At 42.3% G+C, this 9,848-nt stretch overlaps 1 protein-coding gene across 1 annotated transcript in view; it reads right to left on the reverse strand.

The window, feature by feature from the left end:
- ERICH6 (glutamate rich 6) overlaps positions 1 to 9,329 on the reverse strand; it is a 31,533-nt gene extending 22,204 nt beyond the window's left edge. The window contains exons 1-3 of the mRNA XM_082682389.1: positions 8,855 to 9,329; positions 7,948 to 8,005; positions 2,206 to 2,297 (exon numbers count right to left, since the gene is read on the reverse strand). Of these exons, the coding sequence (XP_082538515.1) occupies positions 2,206 to 2,297; positions 7,948 to 8,005; positions 8,855 to 9,233 (529 nt within the window). The 5' untranslated portion in view covers positions 9,234 to 9,329. The remainder of the gene's footprint in view (positions 1 to 2,205; positions 2,298 to 7,947; positions 8,006 to 8,854) is intronic.
- Between the last annotated feature and the right edge of the window lie 519 nt (positions 9,330 to 9,848).

Below are 9,848 nucleotides of genomic sequence, written 5' to 3' on the forward strand. Positions count from 1 at the left end.
TGTCTACCTTATGTCTGTTATTCTGTAAAAGACTTTTCAGGTTGAAGGGTGCTAAGGGATCTCCTTTAAGACACTGAACTCAACCATGAGGATTATTCCCTCCACAGATTCCATGGCAGTACTGGAAATGGGGAAGGTAACCATCAGCAACTTTAAATAAATGTCTAGAAGATTTAAACGGATAGAACTGGAATGATGGAAACCAACCAGATCAACCTACAGTGGGACAGAGGTATGGGGAGGGAGCTGGCCCGTTTGCTCACAGAGCCAGGGCCAGCAAGGACTGCTGTGGGAGAAAGAAGTGGGCTCCATGCACTTCCTATGTGGAGTATCCGGAAAAATTTTAAATGTGTTTTAGGTATTTTGGCCGACAGAAATACCAGCACAGGTATAAAAAAAATGTATGCACAAAGATTTTTATTAAGGCATGAGTTGTTAAGGGGAAGAGCTCAAAACATCAAACCAAACCAAACCAACTCTGAAATATCTAGCAATCAGTTTTATTACATAAGCCACAATAACTGTATATAAAGTAACGCTATGCTGTTGTTTCAATGAAATAGATCTATCTTTCATGACATGGAAAGGTGTCCATCATGCACTGCTAAGTAAAAAAGTTAAAGAAGAGATAAAATTGCCATTACTCACGGGAAATGTTAATTGTTCTGCAGACTTTCAACTTACAAACTATTAGCATTAGTAAGACATTTCAGCAATGGGTGGGTCGATATAAGATTCATATATAGAAATCAATAATTTTCCTATGCATTGACAATAATTAGAAAATGGGAAAAAAGTGTCCAATTGTTACATCAATACAGGACTATAAAACACCTAGGAATAAACTAGGAAGAGCTGCATGAGTCCTTTATGGGGAAAATATCCCCCACAAAACTATGAAAGAAGATCTGAAAGAAATGGAGGGACACACTTAGGCTCACTAGGTTCCTGCTTGGTTCAGACTGAGAGGCCATTAGATGAGGTGGCCCTGCTGCCTTCCTTGGTAGCCTAGGTAAACAAACCGAAATCCACGCCAGTCAATTCCTGTAAATGCCTCAAGGTTAAGAACAGCCAATGGGGACAGCCAAGGAGGCTTCCCATATATCTCAAACCCATAAGCTCTCCAATTAAAAAATTTCCTTGTTCTGCTCCGAGGTCTTCTCTGTAAGAACCTCCCCCTGCCCCCGCTCTTGTCTGGGGAGCACTCCTAACTATGTCCTGTTGGGCACTGCTCCATTTTCAATCCATGTTTGCTCAAACCTAGACATCTGAAAATGCCTCAGTTTGTCTTGTAACACTGCTAAGATGGGGTGACAAATCAACTTGTCAAGTTCCATTGAGAAATCCCATCAGAATTACTGCATAGATTAATTTGGGAATGATTAACATCTTTTTAGTATTTGGTCCATTTTCCTGTTAGATTTTGTCACTCTTCTGTGCAAACCCTGGAGTGTCTTTCTACTTCGGTCCCATTTATAAAGATCTGGTCCTCAATTGTCCCTTTGACCCTCAGATCCCCCTCCTACTTACTTCCCTGCAGCCACACTGACTGCCCCCTTGCTCTGGGAGGAGGCCTATGCTACTCCAGTCCCTGTGCCTGGAATCCTCTTTCCCTGGAAACCGTTCTGGCTCATTTCTCTCACATCCTTGAGGTCTTTGCTCAAGTATTTTAGCTTCTCAGTGAAGAATTCCCTGAGCACCCCGTGTCACCTTGCCCCCCTCCCACCCAACATCTTCTGTCCCTTCCTCTGCTTTTTCTCCTTAGCATGTCTATTGTCCAATGTACTATGTATTTGTGTATTATCTACCTCACCAGCCCCGCACACACCTTCCACACTTTAACACCAGATCACTGAGACAGGGTTTTTTTTCTTGTTTGTTTGTTTTTCTTCATTGCCATTTCCCTAAAACCGGGTCTGGACTATGATGGGTGCTTGGCACGTGGTAGGTGCTCGATAAGCCTCTGATGAATACGTGACATAATATAAAAAAATAGAAAAGTTCAAAGAAAAGGCTATTCATAATTCCTTATACTGGGATAAATTAAAATTTTCATTTTTATATATTTCTTAATGGTTCGCATTTAGAAACAGCATGCATTTTAGTTCTTAATAAAAAATGAAGACATATATCAAAACATAAGGGCAGATTTTTTCTTGATGCGAACATATTGCCAAGCCAAAGCTAAGAAATTAAACTACTCACTCCTCCGCCTTTTGCCAGAAAATTCTTGAAGCCAGCTTTCTTCTGTTTGTACTGATGTTGGAATTCCTGGATACAAAGTGTGATACATAGTCCTGAAGTTTAAACAAAGTGTTAGTTTTGAGTGTATCTATAGAGTTGTTAGCAGTTCTTCGGAACACAGCACATTTTAACAGTCAAATACTGCAGGTACATAGGAGAGCCTGGTTTCTATTTTCTTTGAAATATATTCTTCCATTGTTATCTCTCAGTAAAGTCAGGCACAGTGTGTTTTCATCATAGGGCAGTGTTCCTGAGTCCCAGAGACTCCCAATGCCATATCCCCACCCCACCCCCGCCCAGGGAATAAATTACCACCACTATTATCAGTGCATGTGCGTTGGTGGTGACAGTGATGGAGTGTGTGTTTAAACATTTATTTTAATTTAAATGAGACATATTGGGCGCCTGGGTGGCTCAGTGGGTTAAGCCACTGCCTTCGGCTCAGGTCATGATCTCAGGGTCCTGGGATCGAGTCCCGCATCAGGCTCTCTGCTCCACAGGGAGCCTGCTTCCTCCTCTCTCTCTCTGCCTGCCTCTCTGCCTACTTGTGATCTCTCTCTGTCAAATAAAAAAATAAAATCTAAAAAAAAAAAATAATAAATAAATGAGACATATTGTACATTTTATTTATTTAAGTAATTTCTACTTCCAACATGGGGCTTGAACTCTCAATGCTGAGATCAAGAGTGCTATGCTCCTCCAGCCAGCCAGGTGTTCCACTTAAGTAGCTTAAAAATAATCCAAACCAGACAAACCATAAGTGACTCTTAATCTCACAAAACAAACTGAGGGTTGCTGGGGGGAGGGGGGTTGGGAGAAGGGGGTGGGATTATGGACATTGGGGAGGGTATGTGCTTTGGTGAGTGCTGTGAAGTGTGTAAACCTGGTGATACACAGACCTGTACCCCTGGGGATAAAAATATATGTTTATAAAAAATAAAAAATTAAAAAAAAAATAATCCAAACCTTTTTTTTTTAAAGTTGAAGCTCAATGCTTTGTAATCAAACAATTGGTATTCTTTCTACAAGTAGTTCAATTACTTGAGTTATCACTGACATGATAGAAAGGCAGAAATATAATTTTACTAGTTAAGATGACTGTTACCAGTAATAAGTGAGTAATAACTATTGCTTCAAGTTTCTTTGCCTCTTTGAATTTCAGTTTTTTTGTAATAATTTGATGGATCTTCTGAAGTTATCAAATCTTTTTCAAATAATTGAGTCAATTTTAGGTTCTCACTTTTTTTTTGTTAAAACCATTCTTCGTTCTCTTTATGTCTCTACCTTCCTTTTTTAATGCTTAGTTCCTTGGCACACTGCATCACTGGGATGTTTTAATCCTGAAATGACTGTGTCTTGTAATAAGTGAAGAATAACTCGGCCAAAGCCACCTCTGCAAATCTCTGGGGGATCCTGTTTATCTCACTTACCAGATAAATAAGTTATGGGGACCAAGGGTAAAGGCATATAAATATATATATGCATATATATGTGTGTGTATATGTATATATATATACACACACACAAATATATATATATATATATATATATATATACACACACACACACACACATATATAAAGATTTTATTTATTTATTTATTTATTTATTTATTTATTTATTTATCAGAGAGAGAGAGAGAGAGCACACACAAGCAGGTGGAGCGGCAGGCCGAGGGAGAGGGAAAAGCAGGCTCCCCATCGAGCAAGACCCTGACGTGGAACTTGATCCTAGGACCCTGGGATCATGGCCTGAGCCAAAGGCAGATGCTTAACCAACTGAGCCACCCAGGTGACTCAAGGGTAAAGGCATATTAAAGAGCAATCCCTAGACAGCAGTGTATGTCTGGTGCTTTTTTCCCGAATTCAATGGTTAGCAAAATCAATACATTATCCACCAAAGGCTCTTTGCCTTCCTGAAACCAATACCAAAGATTGTTTTTGAAATTCTGTGTAAAGATAGCGGGTGACTGAGGACAACAAAATTAACGTTTATAGAGAACTTACTATGTAGTAGTCCCTTCACAACAGTTGCCTTATTCACGCTATTTCATTCCAATTAACAAAAACTAATCAAGGCTGTATTAATATTCCCTTTCTCCAGGCAAGGAAACTGAAGCTCTAGGGAACTTCTGAAACATTGCATGGGCCAGATAGAGATGGGGCCCTGACCTGTTCAGCTTCAAAATCTGTTTCTCCACATTCATCTGCCACCTACAGTTGGCCCCATTTTCAACCAGAATAGTAATAGGGCAATTAAAAATAGGAGATGAGCCAATAGTGGTTGCATTTTTATGACTTTTTAAGGACAGATTTCCTCAAAAACGCAATCTCATGAAATTCACCAGAGAATGCTTGGAAATCTAAAAGAAGCGTCTTCTTAGGAAGATTTATGAAGGGAAATTATGAATTTGATCAAGTAAAGAGATGTTCCCACATCATAGGAAGTACAGGTCAAGCTGGCATTTGAGCACCCAGTTCCCTCCCTATCCAAGATCTTACTGAAATAACAAACACAAACAAACAAACAAACACAAAAATAGCCCTGGAGGGGCGCCTGAGTGCCTCGGTCTTTTAAGGTCCCACAGTCCTGGGATAGAGCCCCGGAGCCCCTCATCAGGCTTCCTGCTGGCTGAGAGCCTGCTTCTCCCTCTCCTGGCTTGTGTGCTCACTTTCTCTCTGTTAAATAAATAAATACAATCTTAAAAAAAAAGAAAAAAGAAAAAAATCCCTGGGAAATTAGAAACACGTCATCAGTAGACCAGTAATATTGAAGTCCTTAAAGAACAAAAATAAATGGCTTTCATCTGATGGAAAACCAGAGTGGAGAATACCACAGCTTCAGACAAAAGAGGTAAGTAAAGTTCTTCTGGGAAGTTCTTTGCTCAGACTCAACCAAATGCAGTAAGGAGGGAGCTAGGGACTGCCATCAGAGGAGTTCAAGAAGTCAACTCAAAGCAGTTGGCCAGTGCCACAGCCAGGCCTGTTCTTCTCCCCTTACACAGGAAGGTTGTTTTTATTTCCAGATGAAGCCCAAAGAACTGCTCCCCACAAAGAGTGGGCAGCCTCTCTGTGGAGATTTTGGGTCTGAAAGACAAGCAGAGCACAGTGAGAGTTTCCACAGGACCTGCTGGATAGGCCTGGATGAGGAAGGAAGGACACCCCACCCAGAAATGAAATGCCTGAAGAACTCCGACCATGAAGCAATGTGTCCTTATCCTAACTCTGGTAATAGTGGGGCATCCTGCTTGCCTGCTTCCAGCCGACACTCCAGGAGAGGCTGGCTCTGACAGGCCCCATCCACCCACGCATGCACGAATCACCACCAAGCCTCCAGCAGTGCTGTGAGGAACTACTCAGCTGCAGAACGACTCCATTCTGCCTGCCTAACAGCCATTCATTTATAAATACAAACTGATAACACAGGCTTACCTAAGGGCAATCAATAGTATGGAAGAGAAGCACCAAGATAAACAGAACTCATCCTGAAAAGAATGAACTTCAACGAACAAAAAAGAACTTTAGTGTAAGAATACTCTCAAAAAAGACCTACAAGCAACAACTATTTGAACAGCGACACAGAGCAAGATCTGGTTCTTGGAAATGGCAAATATGTAAAACGAAATAAAAATTTTTGTACAAGGGCTGCGTATTATCTTATAAATACACCAAATCTTAAAGATACCTGAGAGGGCCAACAGCTATCCAGTAGGAGTTCTAAAGGAAAGAACAGAGACAAATGAAGGAAGGAATCAAATGCCACCAGTGTCTGAGAATCAGAACGATCAGCAATACCGGGTACTAGAAGGCAAAGAAACAATATCTTCAGAGCTCTGAGAAAAAGGGCTTTAAATGTATTCTTTTATGCTATGTTATATTAATTAAGTATGAGGGTAAAATGAAGAAATCTCCAGATAGGCAAGAACTCAGGAGTTTGAATACCTATGAGATCTGCATGAGATAATTACCTGAGGAGTTTCTCCAGCTAAGAGGAAAGGAATAGAAGCTGGGAATCAAGAAAATGTGGCCACTGCACCCAACTCAGGAAAGCTAAAGACAATTAAAAACAACTGAGAGGTGAAAAGTTCTCCTTTTAGGAGCCAAGTTTCACTAGCATAGGATTTTTTTTGTTTTTTGTTTTTTTTTGGTGCACTAATCCAATCACATTATTGGATTCTTAGCATGAAATTATATTGCTGATTGGCTTTCAATTTTTATAATTAACTTGTACTGACTTAATTATGATTATAAAACATGACATGAACATAAAACTTGGCAAAGTAAAATGACTTTATATGACTATATATTACACATTAATATAGTTTGTTATAAAATGTATATAATGTATTACTTGGGATAGGAAGGGGTGCGAGGAGAGATAGAAGAAAGTAGAAGTGCATTAGTGGGTTAACGTTTCATAATAAGAATTAATATAATAGGTAGGGCTCCTAGGTGGCTTAGTTGGTTAAGCAACTGCTGCTGTTTGGCCCCACGTCATGATCCCAGAATCCGGGGATCCAATCCTGCATGGGGCTCCCAGTGGAGCTGGGAGTCTGCTTCTCCCTCCGATCTTCTCCCCCTCTCATACTCTCTCTCTCTCAAATAAATAAAATCTTTTTTTAAAAAAAGGAGTTAATAGGTAGCCGCTAAAGTTGATAAATCAGATAGTAGAGATTTAAATACTTTAAAATCCTAAAGGCTAGAAAAACTAAAAATAACATCACTACCAAAAATGAAGAGAGAAATAGTAATGAGTTATAGTCCTCATCTTTCATGGGTGGGAAGCCCATAAATGTCACAAATGGATAAATCAGAGAATGAAAATACACTATTTAAATTAAATTGGAGTGGTGTCTGGATGGCCAAAGTCAGTATAGCACGCAACTCTTGACCTTGGGGTTGTGAGTTTGAGCCCCACATTGGGTAAAGAGATTACTTAAAAATAAAACCTTAAAAAAAAAAACCAAATAAAATGATATTAGAAACAAACTGTTAACAATATGTTAACTGGTGAGTGGGAGTGTGGGGATGAAGAAGGGTATGGAGATTTTTTATTTTATACCTTTGTATACTTTAATATTTTAACCATGTACATATTTTTTACTTAAAAAGTTGAATTAAAAGGATAAATAAAAACATAAAAGTGGGACAGAACAATCCTGATGCTTAGGAATTTAGAATTTGCTTGTAAAAGCAAAGTTTAGGTGAATAATAATTCAAGATTGTGGACTCAGGTTTGGTGTGAGATTTCAGGGAAGATTTATAAACATGTCCCAAAAGGTATTTCTCTGGTCTCTTCCTGTGTTTGAAGGCTAATAGCAAGAATAACAATAAGAAAAAGAGAGAGGGGGGAAAAAAGACCATAATTTCCAGTCTCCTTCACAGAATATGTCTGTAATCACGGTCTCATTTAGCCAATAGAGACCTATGCCCTAAACGTTCAGAACCCTGGCTATTGTCTACCTGGCAGAGTGTTATTATTTCATGTTTTATGAAGTGGACATGCCATGTCTGTGGGTAGATGGACAGGGACCTTGTCTCTATCCCCAAAGTGTCTAACAGTATGGTTTTTTAAAAAAAAAAACTTTTTGAAGAAATTACTTGTAAGTGTCCTGGATTATTTTACTTTATTTCCAGACATGTTTATCCAAGAGGTAAACACCATCAGCTTCCAAAAATAATATGAAAGCAAAACTTTTCTTACCTATTTAAATTCGTTTCAGAAAAGTCTTTCCTAAATGTCTGGAATATTTTAGGAAAACCTGTTGAATGAAACATTAAACAATTTATCCACTCTTCCTAAATCAGTGGCTCTCAGAAGGGCAATTTCTTCCACCCCCCCCCCCCCCAGGAGACCTTTGGCAACATCTAAAGACATTTGTGATTATCATAGAGTGGGGGCTCAGGGCGTAGCCCCCGCTAGAGGCAAGAGATGCTACCAAACATCTATCATGCAGAGGACAGCCCCCTCCCACGCTCTTGCCCAACAGAGGAGGATCCTGGCAGAAATCAATACTGGGAGGTTGAGAATCCTCTAGATAACTGCCCTGCCTCTCTTTTTAAGGAAGAGACTAGTGTGGTTTTAGCACAGGAACTTAAACACGAGGTAGGTTTTTTGGAGGACGGTCTTAGAAGCATAACACTCTAAAGGCACTACTGTTCCAGGAGTGGAACGTTCGTGTGTGTGTGTGTGTGTGTGTGTGTGTGTCTGTGTATGTAAAAGAGGTTGGGGGGATGGGGGACCGTGGGGTGGGGGGAGATAGAGGGAGGGAGAGGGAGGGAAAGGGAGAGAAAGGGAGAGGGAGGGAGGGAGGAAACAAAATCACGGCCAGAACGCACAGAGGGGAACTACCAAATGCGCTCCTTATGGCACCACCCAGACTTCAGCTTCGCCCAGCGTTTCAACGATGTCCTAAACTCTGAGCCGTCACAAAGGCTCGGCCAAGATTTCAGTGCCTCTGACAGAAGGGCCGGAGATAGACTGGGTTGTGTGTGGAGTGTGCATGTATTTAGAAACCAGCCGCGCAAGGAGGCCAAGGCTCTGGAGTCGGACGACCCGCAGCCCCGAGGGCCCGGGAAGCCGTAGAGGAAGGGGCGGGCAGGGGCTGTACTTTTCTGGGGAGTGGAGGTGCTCCACTGCGAGCTCCAGCTCTGGGTCTCGCTCTGCGACGGTCTCAGCCTCTGGCTGAGCGGCGGGGTCGGGCTCAGGCTGGGGCTCAGGATGCTGGTAAAGCGGGGAAGGTAGGGCTCTGAATTTTCGCCATTGCTGACACCGAGCTCCAAAGCCTTCCAGAAGTACTCATCGCTGAATGTCCCGTGGACCTCCACCTTCTTCTTCTCTGGGTCTACGGCCTCCTCCTCCTCCTCCTTCTCCACCTCCTCTTCCTCCTCCACCACCTCCTCCATCTCTGCCAACACCTCCTCTTCCTCCTGCCAGTCCTCTTCCGTCTCGGGCTTTCTGAAGCTGCGACGCGAGTGCAAGTTGGCCATGGCTGGCGGGAAGCGGGGTGGCCGCTAGCGCAGTAGCCGGCGCTGCGGCCGGTCTAGGCTGGAGAGCGCGCGAGCTATTGTGCGTCTGTCTCCCTGGGCAACCGCCCGCCGCGCGCTTCCGAGCCGGGGGATTTAAAGCCGCAGCACCCGCGGGGCGGGGGGAGGGGCGGCGGGGCAGTGAGCTGCTAAGGAGCCAGGACCGCGGGCAAGCTTCTTTCTCACCCGCTTTCCCCTCGCAGCCTGTGGCGAACTGACCTCCCTTTCCCGTCAGGTCCTTTGAAGCGTGTTTGTTTGTTTGTTTGTGTGTGTGAGTGGGGTAGGCGGAGTCACTAATGACATCGTGAGGCCACTTGGTATGGTTGAGGCTGGATTTTGGTTTTTGAGTAGATACAAGTTTGTTGGAACTTACTGTAAAACTTTATTACAAAAAAAGTCACCAGCCTTTGGGTCGCAGTTCGCTGCTTTGCTTTTTTAATTGATTTTATCTCGATTAATGAGATTTTGGGTGCTCCTTAAACTTTGTGCCCGAGATGGGTGCCTTTGCTCTAGACCCAGTCATGCTTGTCGCAAAGCCTGAGGCATCTGGCTACTCTAAGTACCACCTGTATCTTTCCG

The sequence above is a fragment of the Mustela nivalis genome, assembly GCF_964662115.1.
Source record: "Mustela nivalis genome assembly, chromosome: 1".
Taxonomy (NCBI): domain Eukaryota; kingdom Metazoa; phylum Chordata; class Mammalia; order Carnivora; family Mustelidae; genus Mustela; species Mustela nivalis.